This window comes from Archocentrus centrarchus, chromosome 4 (assembly GCF_007364275.1).
Source record: "Archocentrus centrarchus isolate MPI-CPG fArcCen1 chromosome 4, fArcCen1, whole genome shotgun sequence".
Classification (NCBI taxonomy): Eukaryota; Metazoa; Chordata; class Actinopteri; order Cichliformes; family Cichlidae; genus Archocentrus; species Archocentrus centrarchus.
In genome coordinates, this window is record NC_044349.1 from 21,432,422 (window position 1) to 21,457,971 (window position 25,550).

Below are 25,550 nucleotides of genomic sequence, written 5' to 3' on the forward strand. Positions count from 1 at the left end.
ACTAAAGAAAGCAACTAAAGAATTAAACTGAAAATAAACGCGTTTGTATTTAAGATTCATTTCTATTTTCATCACAGTGAGATGAGAATAAAAATTGGTGGTGTAACATAGTCCCTTTATGCTTCTTTAAAAAATAATTATATATGGATGAATATATAATTTAGTCATAGAATAAAGCTATTATTTGTAGTAAAGTGTGGAGGATGAGTTCAGTAGTCATTCAGTAGCTTGAGGAAAGAAACTGCTCTGAATTTTTTGAATATTTCTGAATTAAGAACTTACTTTAATAACAAGGTAATTCCTTAACTTTGTCATCATTTCATAATAAATGTGGATTATTATGTTCAAGAAGGATTATTAACAGTTGCTCATAAATGCGTTATGTTCATTAAAAACAACAGCATTGTTATTTATTTGCACCATGACATCCTGGAATTGAGAGTACCGGAAGTTATGTGAAGGTTGCAAAAAAGCTGTCAGAAAACAACACAGTTACATTTTTACAGTAAAAATTTTATCCTCATTAATTTGATTTGGTGTTTTGTTTCTTTTTGGTTTCTTGTTGAATCTAATGCCACTATGGAAGTGCTGTATCTGGAGGTGCCCGCTTTACTGCCTGCGCACTTTAAAAGCACTATCACCTCAATGGCAAAGAAGCTTTTATTTATAGGTGTGATGGAACAAGTAGAAGAAGTTCTCAGTATCTGCTTTAGCAACAACACCACATAACTCCTGCAGATGGATTAAGCAACCACCGCTGCTGCTCTAAAATGTCTCCACTCCTCCATCAGTCTTTAACACCTCACATCGGTGCTTTGTGTAGTGCTGCTGTCTGATGGGATATGTTGCTGAAGAACAAACTGACACTTGTCGTTTCTGTTCACCGTCAACCCGGACCCCAAATTCATGGCTATGAATTACAAACACACACACAGAGACACACACAAACACCCTGCCAGCAGGTGCTTTTAATGGCCTAGTGTTAATGAGAGTCTTGTTTAGAGCTGTCAGATGACCCTAGGCCATGCAAACTGACACTGACTCCATGTTCACAGCTCTAGAGGTCACCACACAGTCTATGCAAGCGTGTGCACGTATCAGTGCATGTATATTAGTACTGCACAGGGAATCATTTATCAAACCTAATTGCTTTTCAAGTCAGTATAACAAAGTAATATTAGAATATCTTTATTCTTTGATAGTTTCATTTTGAGTCACTACTGTTGATATAATAATTTAAATCTTATCTATTGAGTCTGTTCTCACAATCGCGGAAAAGGGTCATTCTCATTGTGGGTGTGAGCTCATTTGTTCTATAAAAGATCTGCAGGTACCTGAAACTAACTACAATAATCAGGACTGTAGGATGAGGCAATCCTACACAGGTTGCACAGGTATTCAAACTCCTTCAGGATGGCACATCATTACGTAACATTGCCAGAAGGTTTGCTGTGCCTCCCAGCACAGTCTCAAGAGCTTGGAGGAGATTCCAAGAGACAGGCGGTTACTCTAGGAGAGCTGGACAGGGCCGTGGAAGGTCCTTAACCCATCGGCAGGACCTGCATCTGCTCCTTTGTGCAAGGAGGAACAGGATGAGCACTGCCAGAGCAGTACAGAATGACAGCAGGCCACTGGTGTGAATGTCTCTGGCCAAACAATCACAAACAGACTTCATGAGGGTGGCCTGAGGGCTCAACATCCTCTAGTGGCCTCTGTGCGCACTGCCTGGCACCGTGGAGCCTGATTGGCATTTGCTATAGAATTCCAGAATTGACAGGACCACCTCTGATGCCCTGCGCTTTTCACAGATGAGAGGTTTACCCAGAGCACATGTGACAGGTATGAAAGGGTCTGGAGAAGTTGTGGAGAATATAATGCTGCCTGTAACATCATTCAACATGACCACTTTGGTGGTTGGTCAGTGATGGTCTGTGGAGGCATGTCCATGGAGGGACACACAGATATCTATAGGCACCGGTACCCTGACTGCCATTAGGTATTGGGATAAAAGACCCTACGCTGGTCCAGTGGGTCCTGGGTTCCTCCTGGTGCACAACAATGCCCGGTCTCATGTAGCACGAGTGGCCCCCCACGTTCTCCTAACCTAAATCCAACAGAACACCTCTGGAACTCCTCAGTCTCTCCAGGAGCTCAGTGATGCCCTGGTTCAGATCTGGGAGGCGATCCCCCAGGACACTATCAGTCGTCTCATTAGGAGCCTGCCCCGACATTGTCAGGCATGCATATAAGAATGTGGGGGCCATGCTTTTTCTTCAGTGTTTTGGTGCTGCCTTTGCTATCTAAGCTGTTTTTACAAGCTGTGTTCCCTTAATTTTTTTGAGCAGGCTATAAAGCTTTCTACGATCAGTTTTCTCAGCAGTTAACAGTAATATTATCTGTTATATTATTCATTTATTAGCTATTTATAACAACCTCAAAAGGAAGTTATGACATTACCTTTATAAATCCTCAAACAATGTTTGTTTGTTTTTTTTTAAATACAAGAACAACAACTGCTTATTGGTAAGTATTTAAATCCTTTGTTTACGCAATACCACGGAGTGAAACTGTTGTGTTACAAATAAATGCCCTGCATTTAAAATGTTATTTAGATAAAAGCAGAAGAGTATCTCCACTAAAACTGACTAAATATGAGTGTAAAGGTAATAACTATTAAAAGCAAAGGCTCTTGTTCAGGAAAAATGGCCACTTTTTGAATTATTAGTGAGGCATGAATGGTTAAGTACATTTTTATGTTGCAACTAGTTTACAGTAGACAGAACTGCTTATTTCACTTATTTATATTATATGATAAATGAACTTTAAGCAACATGTTGTATTTTATAAGCTCATTAGAGTCTCAGTTTATCTTTATGTTACTAGTAACTACAGCTGTACAATGAAAAGAAGTAAAATCAAATATAAAGTGGCATCTACTTGGTAATTCCTAAATAAATTACCAGTTATTAAATATTGTACATATTCGACTTATTGTAAACAGGGAACGTGTATAAAAATATTTATTTGTGAAGTATTTGTTAACTTTAACTACATTTCTCTGTCTGTTGAGTTGGGTGCAAAAGTTATTTTTAGCCTTTATTTAATTCATTAACTTTATTTATTTTTAGGAAAATCATTTTTTTAAATGTTGAGCAGGAAGCCAAATATTATGGTATGTTGAAAGATCACAGAATATAGATACTATAGACTGTTTTTGTTACTGTGTTCTGCATAGCTTCACAGAGCTCTGAGGGAAATATCAGTGTGGATGAAGCACATGAATGTATAAAGCTTTTAAAATGCTCTTTTCAAAGCTGCAATGCTTTTTAAAATTTCACCCAAACATAATCAATTTCAGTCAATCTCCTTTTTTTTTTCTCTGATATTTTCCTTCTGTGTCTCCAGCCAGTGTTTTCCAACCTTTAGCACACTTGCTGTTATTCTTCCTTTATGTGTTGACAGTGAAAGTGTAATCTAGCTCGCTGTGTGGAGACCAATTCACAGAGTAGAAAGCGCCTGTGTGGAAGCCAAGCTGTGTGTGTGTGTGTGTGTGTGTGTGTGTGTGTGTGTGTGTGTGTGTGTGTGTGTGTGTGTGTGTTTAAGTAAAGGAGACTGAAGCTGACAGTTTGCCAGCAGCCTTGCACCTGCACACAGCTAGGTGTTGATCTCAGATGGGGGGGTGGTGCGGGAAAGCAGGAGGGGAAGGCGGGCAGAGGGAAAAGGAGAGGGGGGATCCAGCATGAGGTGTTGGGGATGGATTAGAAAAGACTAGTGAAGAACACAGGATAGGAACTGTGAGAGGTGGCGTAGCTGTGACATGTAATTCCTGTTTATGTGTCTCTTCTCTGTACACAAGCGTGTGCATGCCACAAGTGGAGGGAAAATGTGTGGCTGTGACAGGCGGGGCAGGAAAGCCAATTGGATTGATGCATTCTTTCATAGGAAACTGCCAAATCCTGAGCGCAGTCAGGGCCTCATTTGTCAGACTCAAGGAAATAGCATTACAGCGTGATGTTTCACTCTGTCTTTGGCACACACACACATCAACAAACCTCTGCTTCAGGACTGAAGAACTGTGCAGCTGATGTTACCATAACCTGGTTCAAAATTTAATTGCAGGCTAAAGTGGTAGCAATGGGATGTAAGTGTCTATTTGTCATCTCTCTACTGGCAAACTACTGTCTGTGCTGTACGTTCACTATATTACCAAAAGTATTCACTCACCCATCCTAATCATTGAGTTCAGGTGTTCCAATCTCTTCCATGGTCATGGTTTATTAGCTATTTATAACAACCTCAAAAGGAAGTTATGACATTACCTTCATAAATCCATAAAAACAATGTTTTTTATAAAAAAAAAGAACAACAACTGCTTATTGTTCCAATCTCTTCCATGGTCATAGGTGTATAAAACCAACCACTTACAGTAGGCATGCAGACTGCTTCTACAAACATTTGTGCAAGAATGGGTCACTCTTTGGATCTCAGTGTTCCAGTGTGGTATCATGATAGGATGCCACCTGTACAAAAACTCCAGTCCTGAAATTTCCTCACTACTAAATATTCCACAGTCAACTGTTAGTGGTATTATAACAAACTGGAAGTGCTTGGGAACAACAGCAACCCAGCCATGAAGTAGTAGTCCATGTAAAATGACAGAGCGGGGTCAGCAGATGGTAAGGCACGTCGTGCGCGCAAGTGGCCAACTTCATGGATGGGTTTCCATGGCTGAGCAGCTGCATCCAGGCCTTTCATCATCAAGTGCAATGCACAGTGTGATGCAGTGGTGTACAGCACACCACCACTGGACTCTAGAGCAGTGGAGACGTGTTCTCTGGAGTGACAAATCACAATTCTCTGTCTGGCAATTCGATGGACGAGTCTGGGTTTAGCGGTTATCGGGAGAACGGTACTTGTGTGACTGCATTGTGCCAAGTGTAAAGTTTGGTGGAGGGGGGATTATAGTGTGAGGTTGTTTTTCAGAAGTTTGGCTCGGCCCCTTAGTTCCAGTGAAAGGAGCTCTTAATGTTTCAGCATACCACGACATTTTGGACAATTTCATGCTTGGGGATGGCCCCTTCCTGTTCCAACATGACTGCGCACCAGTGCGCAAAGCAAGGTCCATAAAGACATGGATGAGTGTATTTGGTGTGGAGGAACTTGACTGGCCTGCACAGAGTCCTGACCTCAGCCTGTTAGAACACCTTTGGGATGAATTAGAGCAAAGACGGCAAGCCGGGCCTCTTCTCATGAGTGTCTGACCTCACAAATGTGCTTCTGGAACAATGGTCAAAAATTCCCATAAACACACTCCTAAACTTTGTGGAATGCCTTCCAAGAAGAGTTGAAACTGTTATAGCTGCAAAGGGTGGACTGACATATTAACACCTATGGGTTAAGGATGGGGTGTCACTCAAGTTCGTCTGCGTGTGGAGGCAGATGAGCAAATACTTTTGGCAATATAATGTATGTGCTTTTAGATCTTTGGTTGCATTTCTGAAAGTACTGTGGTAGGCTTCTCTGTTTTACATTCACTGACTTGTTAACCTTTCAGCACCAGTGGTTTGTTTGCTGCTGCCCACAGAGCAGATAAACTTAGACAAGCTCTCTGGAAGATACTCAGTAGTAAGACAGGGAGCTCAATGACACTGTCAGCACAACACACTGCTGGGTAACCTAAATAGTAAGTCTGCGGCATCGATAAATCAATGTAGTAGATCTTTCTTTTTCATAGCGGATTATAAAATGTGATATAAAAACAAAAATTTAAATGTGCAAAGTGGGGAAAAGTTAAGGTGGGGGTTTTTTGTGGGGTTTTTTTGCAGGTACAGTTTGATTTAATCCCATGTCCTGTTTTGTTCCTAATGTAGTTGAGATCCTTCTAGTGAAAGGAAGTGTGAGAGAAATAGAGACATTCAGATGGGACAGGGTTCATTGAAGCTGACGTGTGTCCAGTGTTTGTGTGTCCCCAGATGACACGTGCCTCTCACCCATATGCTTGTGTTGCCTTATTCACTCCCTTCATTATCACTGCTATCAAAGACCCACTTTTCACACCATGAAAGGAAGATATTAAAATCATGATGAATTTATCTCTGAAATGTTTGTGTTACAGTCTTGTGTTACACTGTTACATGTGTGTGTACCGAATGTGCATGTTGCACAGTTTTTATTTGGTCTTATTTCTTCATCCAACTCTGAAGTTTTAGGCCACCTGGTAGTCCTTTTCCTTTCAAACCCACCACATTTTTAAACCTACCTAAAGTGTTTCTTTCTTATTAATTAGTGTAAAAACTAAATACAGACTTGTTTCTTGTCATTTACAAGTTGTTTTCTTTTTTTCATTTAGTGCATTGAGTTTCCTTGCCCGTCTGTCTGCGTTGGGGATGGATTGTTAAAAAATAATCAATAATCTCTACCAAGTACAAATTATCATGCCATATCATTGGGCAACGCAATAAAATATGTTTTATTCAGCCAGGGAGATTACATTAATTCTTTCTGTCTTGCTCACTGTGTCATTCTTTCTGTCTGGTTGTTGGGGTGTGTCCCAGCAGGCTTGCCGTAGACTGGCAGAGTGTTGATCTAAGTGTCAGTGGGATTGGGGGTCTCCTTTCCCAGCACTCTTTTCCTCCACCAACTGACAGACAAGGTCAGGGACTCATCCTGCCTGTCTTTCTTGGCTCCTGACAGCCTTTCCTCTGGGAGACAAACCCCAGACAACCCTGCTCTGCCTGGCACGCACCATCACCAATTAATATTGCATCACCATTTTCCTGCCCGCTCCCTTTAGGACCCGCTTCTCGAGGTGTTATTGGGCCAACTCACTCACTTGCTTCTTGACCTCACTCAGCCTCTTTGAGTAACAGGGAAAAAGTAGAGTACTCTGAAGTACTCTACATGTTTCACTAATCTTTGTTGATGTTGATGCTAGATGCAATGAATATTTATGTATGTTTTTAAATTAAAAAGGACTCTTTTGGTTTCAGCATCCCTGTGACTGGGCTTAGAGTAGCTATGTCATTATTCTCTGCACAAAGTGGATTTATTTTATTTATTTATTTTTTCCCTACCTATTTCAGAGATGAAGGGTTTACCAGGACTGACTGATGCCCTTTACAGTTGTTTTTTGTTTGTTTGCTTGTTTTTCTAACTTGCTAGCAGCATTACTCAAGGGATGGCCACGGCAATGTCACACAGCGGTGAGTTCATCAATTTGGATCACACCGAAATATCTCAACAACTCTTCGTTAGAGTGCCAAGATGTTTTATTCTGACAACCACTGTGATGAATCTTACCAGCGTTAGTGAGCCTCTGATTTTTCCTCAAGCACCAGCAAGTGGTTCAAATTTGGGTCATTACCTCTCAAATCAGCAATTTTTTTGATTTACACAAAAATGTTATGGTTTGAACAAAGTTTGAACATAGTTATGAGTACTGTGAAATGTTACCTTTATATTTTGTGATGGTGGGAAGGAAAAAAAAACTCCTTTTTAACAGGATGAAACCTACAGTACAACCAGCCTCAGAGAGGGGCAACCATCTGCTGCGATTGGTTGGTGGGGGTGAGGAGAAAGAGAAAGAGGGCATAGGGACACAGGAGAAAACACAGACTAAGGGAGGGAGGAGACAAAATTTTAATGACATGCTGCGGTGGTATGTAAAAACATGGGGAGTGAAAAGAGGTGAGTGGAGAAGTGCTCAGTGCATCACATGAAGTCCTACAGCAGTGTGAGCCTAAAGCAGTCACCTGATCCAGCCCTACCTATAAGCTTTACCAAAAAGGACAGTTTAGTACATCTGCAAAGAGCCACAGTCACTGCTGTAGACTCTTACAGTCTCAGTACCTGTTTAACTATATAATTTTTACTATGTACATACTTACAGCAATATATATATATCTACTGTTAATATAAGGATTAAAGCCTTCTAGTAAATAAAACATGTAGACATCATATTAGAAGGAAAAACCCTGCCATCTCCAGGGGGGACAATAAAGTTTTTTTTTCAATAAATGTTCTCAAACACTACACAGTTTGTACTGTTAGTAAAATACACAGTATCCATCTTTGTCTGGCATGTGATGCCTCAGACAGACCCATCAGAGGAAGATTATTTTATGGATTTCTTCACCAGGTTGCCACGTTTTATCATTCTGATTGTGGAGCTGCTGTTTCAGCCTTGTAGCTCCATTCTTCAAACTCTGAACTACTTGCAGTGAGAGACATAACACCTCCTGCGACCTTAGCGGATGACTTATCCTCCTACCTTGGGGACTGAGTAATGTGCTTGTGGCTCTGAGAATAGCTACAGTGCTGTCCATCTGGGTTGGGGTCGGGAGCAGCTCGAGCGATGCGGCGTATTTGTCTGAATCACAGCTCCTGGCTTGCCGATTTGACTCGTCCTCTCATGCGTAGACACACATACAGTTAGGCACACAGGCTACTGATCAGTATAGCATGACAGAGGAGCGTGGGGCCCATGTATGACACCTTGGCTGCTAAAGCACTCACCTGGCTTCTCCTCAATACTGATTTATACTGGCCCTGCAGGGGTGGCAGGAGCACACACATGCACAGATTGTGCTCTATATCACTTCTTCTGGGTCTGTTTCTTGAAAAACTTCAGCAACGAGGGTGTGAAGGAGAGGGAAAGAACAGGAAAGGAAAGTCAGCCAGAAGTTAGGGCTACTTCTCATATCCTATCGCATGAGACGGCGGAGGAGCTGTCTGTGTGTTTCTGATTTTATTCAGAAAGCTGACTCTTAGCATGTGTGTGTGTGTGTGTGTGTGTGTGTGCACGTGTGTGCGTTCCACAGATCGCTAATCTCTCTGAAGTCCTGTTTGTTCTCCAGGTTTGCCCCCACTACAAACATTTCCCTGATCAAAGCTGCTGAAAAGGCCTGCCACTTCAAACAAAGTATACACACACTCCCTCGCACACACTCACACGTACAGCTACACATGCAAACACACACACACACATATGCATCCATTCCAACACAGCTCTACATGTTGTCATGGCAACCTCGTTAATTCTACACCAACCGTCATGCGGTTGTTGCATCAGGCGAGCCAATCAGGAGTGGGAGGAGAAAGACACAAACAGGCATCATGAGCACAATTACAGGTACAGGTTTGATTTCACATGTGGAAGTTTATTTTCACTGTAGACGCTCGGTAGGTGTGAAGGCTCCTGCGCAGCTACTCTACAGTACACACGTGTTTAATGGGCTTCACTTAAATTTGCTTTCACTACTGAGTTTGACTACAGCAGTTTTTTTGTTTTTTTTAACCTTTAAGCAGTTACACAACTATCCAAAAAAAATTTTTTTTTTAAAAAGACATTCTGTAAGTCATTTTATTTCCAGAGATAAGCAGTGATGTTATCTGAGACATTTGATGTCAGCTTTATCTGGGAGTTGTATTAACAGCAGGTGACACGCTGCATTTAAATCCTTTCAAGTTAACTTACAGAGAGATTAGTGAAATGGATAACTCTTGGATTTTTTTTTTTTTTTTTTTTACCTTTTTTAAATCCCATAAACAAAACCAAAACTTGTCAATTTGCCCTGTGGGTAAAATTTAATTTGTTCCTTTATTTTATTATGCTGATATTTCAACTTGGGCTAGAATGCAGAATTTACCATCAGGGTAATTTAAGTATGCTAATATATTCAGCCTGGGAAAGAAATTGGTTACTACTGTACAATCATAGTGTTTTGATTATTCTGTTGCAAATTGTTTATCTATGGATTGGATTAATGCATTAATGGAGAAGGCTGAATGCATTTGTTATCCATTTGCAATTAAAGGAAAACAAATGAATAAAGGATTTTTTTTCAGCCTTATGTGTAATTGTAGGAGTAGTAAATGGTACCTAATGGAAAGTACAACGGCAGCAAATCTGTGAACCCGACACTTTTTCAGGTTACTTATAAGGCCGACCCAGACTGGAACATACTCAATCCAGCGTGGATCATATTTTACTTTAAAGATTTACTCAGCCTAAAAATGATCACTTGTGTGTCTTTATTCTGTCAGGGGGATTTGAGATCAATAAAATGGGACATTTTAAAGTTCAGTTAAAGATTCAGTGAAAGATTTTCCTGCATTAGCATTACACTTGTGTGTGCGTCCTGAGTCTAAGACTATGTTGTGTAAATTATATTTGAACAAGTAGACACATTTTAGGAGAAAATTTTAATGCGCTTACATGTTAACCGCAGCGGATAGTGTCCCACTAAAGCAAGCTAAATTCATTTGGCAGCTACTGGAGTGACAGACAGGCCATCTCATCACATTGATTTTTCTTCCCCCTTTTCATTAAACAACAGTGGTGCTTTTAAAATAATTTGTGCTAAAGGCGACTAGTGGGAATTTTTGATGCCAAATCAAGATCATAATGATCAATGAGCCAGAGTCATCAAACAACTGGCAACATGGCAAATCCCAAACGACAGTTTTTAAAATGTTAAAGATTCATGCAAAATCTTTCCAGCATCCAAAAATGGGCTGCTTTCAAGAGCTTGACAGGAGAGTGTGTGAGTATCTGTCTGAAAAATGGAATGAAGAAATGCCTCTAACTGGAGCTGATATTCAGCTGAAAGCTTTGGAAATCACTAAAGAGCTGAACATACCCACAACCGAGTTCAAAGTCTGTGTAACCGATTGATGTGCCGAAATGGACTGTGCCTCCATTGCAAGACTTCTTGCCCAGAACTTCCTCTAAGACTTCAGAGAGAAGCTACTGATTTTGATAGAAAGCTGATTCTCTTTAAGATGGTAAAATGGAATTAGAAAAGCCTGCAGGCTATAGTTTGGCAAGTTTGCATTTTTCATTGAAATAACTCCATTGAAAAATGTGATCATTGTATGTCAAGCAACATTTAGACACATTGATTTATTTATATGCATTTTTTTTTTACAAAGAAATATATCTTCTTTTACACTTTACCTTCAGATTATATGAAAACAGAAGTGTTCTAAATGTCACGTTTGGGGCAACAGCATTCATAAATAGTACACCCCCCCCAAAAAAAAAAAAAAATAAGGAGCACTTTTTAATCAGAATATAGCATCAAGTCAGTTAAACTAGGATACTGATCTGGTCAGCTAAGTAGCAGAGGGGGTTGTTAATTAGTTTCAGCTGCTTTGGTGTTAATTAAATTAACAACAGGTGCACTAGAGAGACAACAATGAGACAACCTCAAAAGCAGGAATGGTTTTACAGGCAGAGGCCACTGAAATGTTTCCCTCCTCATCTTTTTTGGCTGTTTTTTTACTAGTTTTGCATTTGGCTAGGGTCAGTGTCACTGCTGGTTGCAGGAGGCAATACCTGGACCCTATAGGGGTTGCACAGGTAGTACAACTCATCCAGGATGGCATATCAATACATGACTGGCCCCCACGCTTATGACCTAAATCCATTAGAATCCCTCTGGGACATTGTGTTTCCGGTCATCTAACGCCACCAGTTTGCACCTCGGACTGTCCAGGAGCTCAGTGATGCCCTGGTCTAGATCTAGGAGGAGATCCCTTTAGGACGCCATCCGTCATCTCATTAGGAGAATGCCCTGATGTTGTCAGGCATGCATACAAGCAGGTGGAGGCCATACAAACTACTGAGTACCATTTTATGTTGCTGCAGTGAAATTTTGGCAAAATGGACTAACCTGCCGCATCGCTTTTTCACTTTGATTTTCAGGGTCCCCTCCATGAATCACCAACATATCGTGGTGGAGGGGTTTGTGTATCCGGGGGGGTGGGGGGTGTCTCCCAAGGCAAATTGGATTCCAGACATGGAGCGATTCTGATGGCTTGTATGAGTTAAAGATCAGGGGAAATGTTTACCCCCGCCCTGGTAAACCTATCATCAGCTCTGCGGCCGAATGAAGAGAGGAGCTGAGCTGTCAACTGATTACCTGTTAGTGAGTTAGATCAGGTAGCGGGGAGAGGATGTTGACTTCAGCTGAGGATATAGGAATACTTGGAAAACCTCCTTTATCCCACTGAGACACTCTCCGGAAGCACTGTCTGGGGATGAGGTCACTGAGGTAGTTAAAAACTCCTTGGTGCCAGGGCCCCTGGGGTGGATGAGATTTACCCTGAGTTTCTCAAGGCTCTGGATGTTGTAGGGCTCTCTTGGTTGATGTGCTTCTGCAATGTTGCATGAAGATCTGGGGTGGTGCCACTGGATTGGCAGTCTGAGGAGGTGGTTCCCATCTTCAAGAAGAAGGACCGGAGGGTGTGCTTAAACCACAGGGGGATCACACACCTCAGCCTCCCCGGGAAGGTCTATGCTGGAAATGAGAGTTTGTCCGTTGGTTGAACTTCTGATTCAGGAAGAACAATGTGGTTTTCGTCCTGGTCACAGAATACTGGACCAGCTCTTTATCCTCTCAAGGATATTCAAGTGTGTGTGGGAGTTTGTCCATCCAGTCTATATGTGCTTTGAGGACCTGGAGAAGGCATTCAACTGTATCCCTCGGGGTATCCTGTCGGGGGTCCTGCTGGAGTATGGGATGTCTGGCACATTGTTAGGGGCCATTCAGTCCCTGTACAACTGCAGTGAGAGCAGCAAGTCAGACTCGTTTTTGATGAGTGTTGAACTCTGCCAGGACTGCCCTGTGTCACCGATTCTGTTCATTATTTCTATGGACAGAATTTCTAGGTGAATTTCTAGCACCTCCAAGTCTGAGGCCATGGTTCTCAGCCAGAATAGGGTGGAGTGCCCACTCTGGATAAGGGACAAGTTGCTGTCCCAAGTGGAGGAATTTAAGTATCTTGGGGTCTTGTTCATGATTGAGGGAAGAGGGGAGCAGGATATTGACAGATGGATTGGGGCAGTGGCTGCAGTGAAACAGATGCTGAATCGGTCCATCGTGGTGAAGGGAGAGTCGTTAGTAAAAGGGACTCTGTTGATTTACCAGTCGATCTACGTCCCTGCCTTCACCTCACAAGCTTTAGGTCGTGACCAGTTTGCATTTGGCAGAAGATTGAGATCACAGATACAAGCGGCAGAAATGAACTTCCTTTGAAGGGTGGCTGGCCTCTCCTTTAGAGGTAGGGTGAAGAGTGCAGCCATTCAAGAGGGGATCAGAGTAGAACAGCTACTCCTCCACATTGAAAGGAGCCAGTTGAGGTGGTTCAGGCATCTGACTAGGATGCATCCTGGGTGCCTCTCGGATAAGGTGTTCCGGGCGTTTCCTACCATTCATTTTCATCAAACGATGTTGCATCCTTTGGTTCCTAACACTTTACCCAGTCCATATCAGTATAGATATCCAGCATGATTTTTTTTTCCCTATTGAGATCTGATATGTTTTCAAAGTGTTCCTTTAATTTTTTTGACCAGTGTATTATTGCACATGATGTTAACATAGATTACAATTTAAACTAAGTAAACTCTGAGTAAAGTAAACACATTTTTCTCCTGTGTTTTGGTGTCTTGGCTGGTCACACTGTCTTTACAAGCTGTAACTGTAACAATAGACCATTTCTCTGTCTGGACAGCTCACTGTTGAAACCAGTGCAGCAGAGTGCATGTCACACAGTTTGTTTTTTATATGAGAGGAGTTCAGCCAAATAAGGAGAGCAGACTGCAGCTGTTAAAATGGAACACACAACTGTCAAGGATAAAAAATGCCAGAAAATGTACTAGTGGAAACAAAATACTGCTGTTGGGAACAAACAGAACATATTTATTTTTGCTCTCTTTTTTATTTGTGTGTGTGTGTGTGTGTGTGTGTGTGTGTGTGTGTGTGTGTGTGTGTGTGTGTGTGTGTGTGTGTGTGTGTGTGTGTGTTGTGGGGACATAAATCTTTTTAGAAAGTCAAACCCTGGGGACCCGCTTCCCCGATGTGGGCAAAAAAAATAAGTCCCACAATGAAAATCATTAAATTTTAAAATGAACACTTGGTTTAAAGGGACAGAGAGCCCAAGAATCACATATAAATGGTTCTGCGTAGTGGTATTTTTACCACTAGATTATTAGAAATGTCAGCCTTTTCTAGAACTAAATGTTTAAATGTTCAGTTCACATAAGAACTTTTTTCTTCTTACCCAACTACAGCGCACTCGTTAGCTGAGCTATAACGTTAGCTGAGCTATAACGTTAGCTGAGCTATAATGTTAGCTGAGCTATAATGTTAGCTCGCTAAACACTTCCTTTGGTGGGTCAGTGCAGTTTGGTGGAAAGAAAAAAATTTCCTACATTAAAAGGATTGTGGATTTTTTTTTTTTTTTTGAGTAAATGGGTCATGATTTCTGGAGAGACACCGCTTTTTAAAACTTTTTTGGTACTTTAAGAACTGCAAGCAAGTGCTATTTAGTTCCACTGTGGTTCAATTACACTAAAATGAAAATAGGACTCAACGTCTTCACAGCTAGGAAAAATCAGTGGTTTCCTGGTGATTGCGTTGATTTTGATTTTTTTTTTTTTTTTTTTTTGCATTTGTGACTGATTGCTAGTAGTTCCAGCGATCAACTGGTCGCTCAGAGGTTGAGTGTGCAGCACCCTCAACATCAGGGTGAGCACTTGCGATCGCAAGGCGGTTGCTGTTGGGAGGCAGCCTGTCTCTAAACTTCCATCGGTAAGCTCAGACTGACTGCAGTCACTCTCAGACAGACTAGCGAAGGTTTGCAAATAATTGCAGTTTAATTTACAAACACTGACTTGTTGCCAGAATGTCCTCCACTTCGAAGCCAACCATTTCAAAGGCAACAATAAAGCAAGGTCAGTGCACACGATCGCAATCATTTTGGCTGTGCTGCAGTCTCCCACGCTCTTTTCCCTAGTGTGACTGTAGCATTGTGTTCAAGAAAAGGCTGACATTTCTATAGCAGTTCTAAATGGATAAAACTCAGATAAAGCAGACCAGAGGAAAAACACGCATGATGATTTTCATGTGGAGCGTGTCTTTTATGTTTGAGTAAAGTCTAGTTTAGATTCTTTTTAAAGTATGCAGTAGATGGATACTATGGTTATGGTGAAAGCAAATCTCTAGTGTATTAGGGTGAAAATACTCTTATTTTCTTTCTTGACAAGTTAGATGGCAAAGTTACTGCCATGTCCATATTACAGATAGACAGCTAGAAGCAGAAAGTGATTAGCTTAGCATAAACACTAGAAATGGGGGGGAAACATCTGTGCAGACCTTTACCAAAGCTCAAAAACACACCTATCAGCATCTCTGATGTAACACGCGTTATGTTTTTACATGCATTATTACAAGCATCGGTCACTCACAGTGACTTCCTGAAGTGAAGTTGGCAGGCAACCATCAAAAATTCTGCACGTACTAAGTATTAGAGGAAAGCATAACTCTTGCTAAACTCACAAACTCAAAACAACACATGAAGTGCAATTTGCAAATATCTGGCTTTTGGTGTCCCAATGGTAGTACTAAAAAAGACTAATTGCAGGCTGGAACCACTGTTACTGTTTGTGTATTTGTAAGCCAAAATAATGCTCATTCCAACACAAGCGTTCCAGTGTTAACATGCAAAAATATTAGTCTCCTAAAGAACTGAGGAGCAATAGCAGCAAAATAAAACTGCTTCTAAATATTATGATCATATGCAGAAACAGTGGTTTACACCTAGATGTTTGTGGCATAAAAAATTTATATAATATCATCACTTAAAGTGGAGACTTAATATATTTTTTGCTCCTTCCTTCCGTCTTTGAAACCATCTCACATAAATCGGTGAAGGAACTATGGTAAAATGTGGCATTATTAAAGATAAAGGGCATATTATCACATTGTCGCTGTTATTTTGTTATTGTTTTTCTGTGTCCCAATGGCCTGTTGATTTGAGACAAGCACTAAGTGGCTGTTAATGGCACAAACATGGATGTGCTTTTAAAATAGCAGACCGCCCATTAGACTGGTATTAACAAGGTAATGGCCTGTTACTAAACTGCTGAATGACATTGTCGCTGCCACCAAGCTGAGCTGATGGCCTCAATGCACACATGATCACATGCACGCACGCACACACACACACACACACACACACACACACACACACACACACACACACACACACACACACACACCCTGCATACATAATACATTTCTTACATAAATAAATGCAAGCAGTTTGCACACTGTATATGTGTGTAAGCAAAGTTACAGAGTGAAAGTGATTTACAGTAACTCTGTGCTGCTGTAGAGATTTGAGGAGTAAAGAAAACAGAATCTAAAAGAAAGGAAAGGAAAAAGACAAAGAGAATGAAAGACATAGCTTGAAGGTGTGATGGTAGTTATTAAAGCTGGGATGCACTGTGGTTGTTTACCTCAGCCTGACTGTATTGTTGTGGCTCAGAAATTATTGATAGGTACGAAGAGACAGAGTAATAAAGAACTACACATCAGTTCTGTCTGTACATCTGACTGCCTGTGTGCGCTGCTTGTCAGATTGGTTTTAGTAACAGCTTTTTTCTTAAAAGCAACAGTGGCCTGAATGACATTTAAGAACAAACTGTGTCCTCTTTGTCTCTATAGAGCTCTAATACAGGTGGGGATGTTCATGTATTGCATGTTGGTTTGTGCACATGTAACCCTGTTTTGTTTTTTTTGGTAATATGTTGTATTCTCCAAATACACAGTTGTGTACAGTACACACACATGCATGCAAACACACTCTTGCACTGCGGTGCAGTGATAGGGCAGCTCAGTAGGGGGTATATCCCTGGGAAATCATTTCTCCCTCTCCTTTCTTCCTATTTGTAACTTGTCCTTTCAAGCAAGACGGCCCTTAAAGTTCAGTGGCGCGTTCTTCAAAAAAGGCTATTACTGGCTGCCTCTGATTCTGTATCATGCCGTGCACAGACCAGCCATCCCTCCTTTTTATGTTCCTCTCCTCCTGTCATCATTTTCTGAAGCCAAGAGAGGAGAAGTCAGAGTTTCAGAAAGGCCTGCAACCAGTGCCTTTAAACCCTAAGCAGTCCCGCCTCTGACTTTGCGCCAGACATCCGTATCCTATCACTAAAAAGGACTATTGCTTTTGATACATGAAAGAACTCCCTCTTTGTCTCTCTCTTAGTGGATCTTTGTCTTGTCCTCTATAACAACTGTCTATCGCACTCCCTCTCAACACTTTAAGGGCTTTCATAAAGCAGTCTATGACTGCAAAGAGATACGGGCTGATTCTAAATGGCATGAAAAAGCCATGATGTTGTTGGCCCTGAAGACTAGACAAAGACTAAAATAAATCAAGCAGAAAGGAGACAATCATCATAAGGAAGGTCTTTTCAACCCTTTCTGGCCTATAAACACATTTTTTTAATCCCAGGATTGCAAGTGAATGTTCTCAAACTTCTCATTGTGTTTTAAAGAACATGAAACTATGTTAACTTGTCGCCATTACTGCAGAGATGGAGAGTGTGTGACCACAGTGTATCATCATTGTTCGGTGTGATTGCCAGTGCAACACAGCCCACACACACCCTGCCAGAAATTTTTACAGTGCATAAAATAGAAGAGTCATAGAAAATCCACTTGAGTGCTCATTTGTTACCAGAAAGTGACTGGAGCTCACACTGGTGGCTCTCTGCTCTATGGTCAATGATGACCAAAGGCCTGCATTTCACCAACACCTCTCAGTTAACATAATTAGAAAGCCCTTCAGCTCAGGCTTGAATACTGATGGCTGGCTAGCACCTTGTTTAGGACAGCACGTTTCCCCTCCTTCCCGTCCCTCCGATGCTCGTCTCCTCCTGTCAGTGTGTCTCACTCTGTCACTCCCATCGTCTGTGACCTCCACTGTCATCATGGCTGCCCTTGAAGAGTAGAAATCTCTCCATTTCACAGGGACCAGCCATAAGGGGGCTTGATTGCGGCAAATTGATCCATAATCACACAGTGCTCAGTGCTTTTTATCCTGCCGCCTCTTCATCTCCACTTAAGAGGCCCGCCGTTGGCGTATTTACATGCTGTCTTCTCAAGGGTTTCCTCTGCTCCCACCCTTCTCTCTGCCTCTTTTTTCCTCTGTTTCTCTCTCTCACTTTTAATTTCTCTGTCTCTCTCTACCATTCATCCCTTTTATGACTCTCCCAATTTTCTTTTCTCTCCTTCACTTTGTCCCTCCCCCTTTCCGTCTGGATGTGATGCCAATTGGACTGATCACTCCCAAGGCCCGTACTGTCTCACTCTCTCTCTCTCTTTCTCTCTCTAGGGCACACACACACACACACACACACACACACACACACACACACATACACACACACACACACACACACACACACACACACACACACACACACACACACACACACACACCTTTGACCATTGCATCTCTGCTTTTGATTGCAATCCTCAGCTTCACACACAACTGAGATGGTAGAGAGGATGAAGGAAACAGAGAGGAAGTGAAGGAGGGAGCAGGTACAGAGAGAAAAGGGAGTGTAGAGATGAAGAAACAAAAGGATAAGTGTGTAAAAGGAGACTTCAGAGGTAGAGGTGATTTAACCCAACACTTACTTTATCATACAGTATGTTCTCTTTTACCTTTGACTCATTTGCATTTGTCTTTCTGTCCCCTTGTCCAATTCAAAATGACTTTTCTCCAATTTACTAAGGGCTTTCAAACAGCTATTACGCTGTCATGTTGAGTGATACAATTTACAAGACGTAGCCTATAACTGAACAGTGAGCTCAATAAATAATGCCAAAGCCTGCAATTAAAAAATTTGACCCACCATTGTAAATTTTCAGCTAACACAATGAAATAAAATGTATGATAGTGGGATAGTTGATAGTTGAGGCGGTGAGGCTTTCCGCTTCTCCCTCCAGCTCAGGCTTGAGGAAAAAAATCATCGACCCTAAAAGGGCCTCTCTGTTTGTTTGTTATTTACACCTGTAATGAAAAAAACACGTCACAGAGTTAAATTATTGTCATGCACGTTTCTCGGTGCTGTGCCACTCTTACTACTCTACCAATGACTTCTTCTGACTCAGAGCCATATTGGTTGTGACATCAATCATCAACAACTCTTTCAGTGATAAAGAATATAAAATCCACTCTTCTGTAAACCACAGAGATGAACCCTGGCAAAGACCTGCAGGATGACACGTTGTTCTCATTCTGTGAAGCATTCAGTAATTAGTCGTCCTTTGATGATTGTTAGTGTTATGGCAACAGTTTTCTTGATTTGAGGCTAAAGATCATAAAGTCTTGAATTCATTAAGTCATGAAAATGTCAGCTAAAGTAGACTAAGATGGCAAGAAAGCTTTCATCAGAAATTAAAAAAAAAAAAGTCTTACATCCCACTGTAGAAGTTCTTGACTTTTTCAGCCAACGCTGTAGGTGGTGGTCGTGGATCACCTCCATAAGAAGTCAGAGTGCAGCGTGAGTCCAGGTGTCTGTTGTATTTTCAGTCTTTAGCGTCTCTGTTTTTGATTTCTTCTCTAGTGGCCATTATCAAGTGTAAGTGTGAATTTGGGAGTTTGTGCTTTCACAGATTACACATAGCTTCATATCGCAGCAGCCCAGCTACACTGGTGACGTAACTCGGGCAATCAGGAATTAATGTGAGTGTGTTTTTATGTTAGCAGTTTATAGCCGATGCCCTTATGCAAGTATCTCATGCGCTCGCTAAGCAAATTATGAAGTAGCTGTGTAAAGTTTCTTGTGTTGTTTTGCTGGTTTTTGTCTTTGTTTTTCTTTTCGCCTCTGTTTGTGTCCTTCTCTGTCTTTATATCTTTCCAGTCATCCTCTGTGTTTCCGTCCTTACAACTGTCTGTGTAAATATCCTCCACTCTGTACCTTTCATTTCTTTGTCTGTTCAGAGAAAACACCAGGATTCCTTTTTTATGACAATTAGCAATGTTCATACTGTTTTTCTCCTTCAGGCGTCCCTCCTCCCTTCTCACCTCTCTGAGAGTTTAGTTGTGTAATGTGTGGTGTGCAAAGTGACAGGGGATGCTTTATTAATGTGTGGGGAGGCCTTGGCAGTACCCCTGCCTCCCCACAATAATATGAGATGAATAAATCTGAGACACGCCACAGGCTCTCCGGCACCTACAGACACAAACACACCCACATGCACGCACACAGAACTTAAGTCGCGAACCTGGTCAATTCCTGGGGAAGAAAACAGCATCATAAAACTCTTATCACTTTAGAGCCCTCTGCTCTTCAGCACATACCACTATCCCTCTGTCTCTGTCTTTCCTTCCTCTCTCTCTCTCTCTCTCTCTCTCTCTCTCTCTCTCTCTCTCTCTTCCCTGATTTGTCCTTGAGGTGGCAGAGGGGTGGTGTCAGCAGGTGGAGTGGAGGGGGGTGCTGAAGAAGCGCATAGCTTTGATGCTTGTTGGGACTCACTCAGCTGGGCAGTATACAGCGCTGCAGCTCATCCCAAGGCTCTGTATAAATTCAACGCCTGTGACAATTTACAGCTCACACCCATCCTCAATATGACGCACCGAGCAGAGCGTCAACCGTGTCTTGTTGCCATCTCACCAAAGTGAGGCTAATTTATTACAGTGTAAAATCCACAGAGCTGAGAAAAGGGGGGGAAGGCAGAGAAATAGGGAGGCCTTGGTTTCAGACTTGTTGTATAATATGCTATGAAGCTATAGCTTGTTGCTTAAAAAAATGTGTATAAAACAGGGCTGCAGTATATGCTGGAGCACATTATCCCTCCCTGTAGCGTGTCAAAGTGTTTAGATATTCCATATTTCATCTGCTTTAATATAAAACCCAAGATGCTATTTAGTGTCCAGTAAGATAAGGATACTCATATAGTTTGGTTCCTTTTATGTCAGAAAGTTTGGGCAACAATAATATTAAAAAGCAAGCTAACTCCACCTCTATCTCCTTGAATCAAATTTACTCTTAAAAAGGGTAAATGTATTTAAATATATGCCATGTCTTCTAGAAGGTCTTGACAGGGCTTCCTTTGTACCCGCTGAAGAAGAATGATGAAGAAGATCTCAGTTAATTACATCATGTCACAACTTATGAGACTGAACCCAAAGTTCCCGAGCCTGCTGTCAAAGAAAGAGCTGACCAGCACAATCAGGGCTGACCTTCAGAATCCATTAGATTTATGTTGTTTTTCACTGGCACTTTTCTTCTCGCTGGTAATTTCCATATTTATCAGAGCTGATCATAGTTTGACATCCTTTAATTTTTTATTTCCTCCTGGCGAGCTGCGAGAGAATGAGCGGTAATGTGCAGCACAGTGCTGCGCGTGACTTTGGCAGGTGAGAAATATGCTGAGGGAGCACTTTGATTTGGAAGTGTGGGCTTAAATTTTGCCTCTGCTGCTTTCACTCACTCATTGTCACCCCCCCACCCCCCCACCCCCCCTACACACACACACACACACACACACACACACACACACACTACCCCGGCTCAGCCTCTCCACCCTCTTACTGTAGCATACACCTCCATTCTCTTTCTCACCTAATTCTTATATTTTTGAAGTCGTGTTCTGAGCTGTTGTGACAGGCCAGTGGAGCCAGTGAAGTTAAAGTTAAAGAGATTCATAATTGGGAAACATAGGCTCTCAGGCATAGGTACTCTTCCTGCATAAGCATAGCTGGATGAAGAATTTTGCCTAACATACGTAAACTGTAAATTGAGTGCTGTATTTTGGTAAATTACAAAGTCACAGTACCAACTTCACATAAATCACAACAATGAGGTAGGGAAAAATTAAATTGTCATGATCCCTTTGTTTTTTTACTGTGTGTTTAAGCTTTTTTGGATATTGAAGACATTCTCTGTTTGGTTCTTAGTTTATTGTTGTTTCTTGATTTTCATGCCTTTGGTCCTCAGTCCCAGTTTGTTTTAGAGTTTGTTTTGTTCCCTCTGTGTTTCCTGTCTTTTCCTCCTGTGTCAGCTTCTTTATGTTAAGTTCATTCATGTGTCTGTTTTCCCCATTTAGTTACGTTTCTTAGGTTCCATTTTATTTTGATAATTAGTTGTCTTTAGTGTCTCGTGTTTAGTTTTACTTCCCCTTCTCTCTCATTGTCTTTGATTATTTCACCCAGCTGTGTCCACTTCCTCTAATGGCCCTCTTGTGTATGTGTGATGTTGTCTTTCCCTCTGTCCGTCTCTCAGTGGCTGTTGTCTCCATGTATTCTTTGCCTGTTCCAAAGGTTTGTTGATTCTAGTTTGTTTTTTCTCCTTATGGACTTTATATCAACCTGAATGAAGGTGCGCGTTCTGTTACTCCTGTCTCACTGTTGAGTCTGCATTTGGGTCCTTAACCTGTAAATTCATGACACAAGTGCAATTATATAATAAGTAAATACAAGAATCATCATGCCAAATTTAATACAGTAATGTTAGTACAGTACAAAACAATAGAAAAAATGTAATACAGTAAACAGACATTATGTAAAAAGCAAACATAAAAAAGGCCAATACAGAGCTAGTTGGTCCCTTCAGGGATTGCTACAGTGGATCCCTCTTCTGCATGTGTCCCAGCCATCTCAGCTTTGCCTCTCTAACTTTGTCTCCACACCGCTCAGCCTGAGCTGTCCCTCTGATATACTCATTTCTAATAACTGCACACTGGAAACATCTCACAAGACCTGTCGCTTTAGAGATGCTTGTCTAGCCATGACAACTTAGGCTGCATCAGACGCTCTCACACCCTGACACTTGTGCATGTTTCTTGTTTCAAGCACATCAACTTGAAAAGCTGGCTGTTTATTTGCTGCTTGTATTTAACCTATCCTTTAACAACAGTGAGATAATTAACAGTATTCAGTGGTTGCAAATTTTAATATTAACACCGTGCTTCTATATTTATTTTTGCTTGAGTGCAGCACTCCTAAGTGGCAGAGGCTCTTGTCCAGACTGCAGGATTTTTTTATTTTAAAATTACAGACTGAAAGATCCTTTTTTTTCATGACCTTGAATTCATGTTTTTCTCCACTATAAAGAGCACTCACTAGTTATGATATGTTTACTCGGTCAGTTCACTGTCAGTTTTTACAAATATTTGCACTAATTAATCCTTAAATTAATTTATCATTTCAAAATTCTTATCACTGGCTAGTTCCATCTTGTGAAATGTGTGTATTATTTGATGATTTTTATTTCTTTTTATATCAGTTTTGTAATATATAACTATTGGTGTTGAACTATTAGTTTCAAAAAATACATTTTGGCTTCTGATGCAAATGAAATGAGACTGTTGTGACATTTAGTACTCTTGAGGAAAGGCATTCACTGTTGAAGGAAGGTTCTCTGTTTGTACTACAGTTTTTGAGAACTGTCAGCAAAAACCAAGAAAAAGATTTTCCAGGAAGACGAGTGAGATCATTTGTGACGCCTTAAGAAAGCTCCCTTTCTCTTTTACTTCTGTCTTTTGTGCTGTTTTTCCAGTCTCGTGCTACAGCCACCTGGCTGCTGATCTCTACTGACACCTTGAGGTCAGGAGACGCTTCTGCATGACTATGCTCGAGACTCAAACATAACTTGACCCTAACCTTTATATTACCTTTATGTGACCCACCTCAGCCCGATTTTCTTTTATGTATAGCCTAGCAGTGGTACTTGTATCCTCCAGGTTCCCCGTGGGTGTCAGTGTGCCTATGGAATAGTGGGACTTAATTTTGTGCTACAGTGCTTGGCTGCGCACAGTCAGATACAGAGGAATGCAGAGATACAGACACATAAACACAACAGCTACTTGGGGAGCATTTGCGAGAGCCCTGAGGAGACATAGTCACACACACACATGCGCAAACACACACATACACACAGATACTCACAGAACGATGTGGGATAAACAGTACATCCATCGTAAGCTCCAGGAGCCTGCTGGAAGAGATTGTTTTGATGAAGCAGCAAGGGCACACTAGCACTGAGACTAAATGTAGCATGGCCACGATGGTTGAATTCCCCGACAGTCGGGACCTTGGCAGCTGCCTCCAGTTTGGCTCACAACTTTCTGGGTTCTTGGTTTTACTGTAGGGAAAATGGCCGTGTGTATGTCTGCCTGTTTGTTTGTTTTTTTCTTTTCTGATTGCAGCTTTGCACTGTACAGTGAGTGTGTGTATCTGAGTCTGTGTGATGACCATGGTCTTGTATATGGAGCCTGCATGGTGGCCGGGGGTTGAGGCCAAAGTAGAATTTGTAAGTGATGGAATTTCACAGCCACCGAGCACCCAGTGGCCGGCAAAACCGCAAGCACTCACATTTACAACAAACGCCCTGCCCCGCTCCACGGAGACTCCTGAATGGCAAAGCCATTTGTCTCTGTGAAGGGCAGAGGGAGGAAAAAGCGAAATAAAATCAGAGGCAGAGTACTTAAATGGAACAATGCTTTTTTTGTTTACGACTCCAAACTACTCAGACAGACACACATGTACTCCCACACGCAGAGAAGCACACACTCATTGCTCTGAGGTTAAATTGGAATTAAAGAGAAGGAAAGGTGCATACCCTGTTGCTAATTAGCATTTTCTCTGCTCAGCAGAAGAGGTAGAAGAATCGATAAGATATTAAGTTTGTGTATAGCAATGAGGCACACAATCACTTTCATCCATTAGCAACAGCAGATTAGAAGAGAAACACTGGCCAAAAAAAACAGCAAAACTTTAGTCTTTGCGGCTTGAATGAATAGATCCTGCTTTTTTTTAATGTCATTTAACCTTTCTGTTGTTTAGTTTTCAATATGAGTAAAATGATCCTGGTGTTCAGTTCCAAAATGCTTGAGATGATGAAAATGTAGTCATTCACACCACTGGTATGCAGAAATATTTCAGTTCTGAATTGTTTTGAGGGAAGAATCTGACACCTTTTTTAGGAAATCTCTCAGATGCAACATCGAAAGGTTCATTAATCTTTATGTATGCAAAAAATACACCAGTAAAGTGAACTGGAAAAACTCAGAAAAAGTCAAACACATCTTTGCAACACCCTCTCCAAAGCCGAGTTAGAGTAGGCGTGGAGTGTCTAGCCACAGAGAATTCCTTAGCAAGACTGAAGTCTTAACTCAAAGAAGATCTCTATCAGGTCACACCTGTTGCAGACAGATCCTGACCCCTATAGATGTATAATTCACCTTATCTGTTGAATATTCTGTGCTGTGTGTTGGTTTGATGTTTGATTCATGTGTATCTGGCTGAAAATAGACTGTGAGGTCAGCACATGTTTTGACCCAACCTTTCAAACTGGACTATAATGGGTTACATGTATATCTAAGTTTAATACCAACTCCAAATTGTTATCTCGTGTTCAAGAATAAGTTTCTTGACTTGCACTGCTAGAATTTTGTGCATTAACAGCACCATCGCTTTCTCCCTTTGGCACCCTGTCTTTACTTTTTTTTACCCCCCCCCTCCCCCCCCCCCCCCCCCCCAAACTGCTCTCACTCCCCCTGTTTAGACCACCTGAGTCCAGAAAGGGAGAAGAAGCTGGTCTTTCTCACTGCTCGTGTTCACCCTGGAGAGTCTCCCGCCTCCTTTGTTTGTCAAGGTAAAGTTTTAATGTGAGGTCAATGCCAAGTTTCATTGGACTGATTCAAGTGCAGCACCACTCACCTGTGTGTTGTTTGGTGAAGCACAACAAC

The 25,550-nt window shown here is 41.5% G+C and overlaps 1 protein-coding gene across 1 annotated transcript in view; it reads left to right on the forward strand.

Annotated features, from left to right (window-relative positions):
• Nucleotides 1-25,550, forward strand: part of agbl4 (AGBL carboxypeptidase 4) — a 367,133-nt gene that overhangs the window by 306,066 nt on the left and 35,517 nt on the right. Inside the window, exon 7 of the mRNA XM_030727883.1 lies at nucleotides 25,367-25,456. Within this exon, the coding sequence (XP_030583743.1) occupies nucleotides 25,367-25,456 (90 nt within the window). The remainder of the gene's footprint in view (nucleotides 1-25,366; nucleotides 25,457-25,550) is intronic.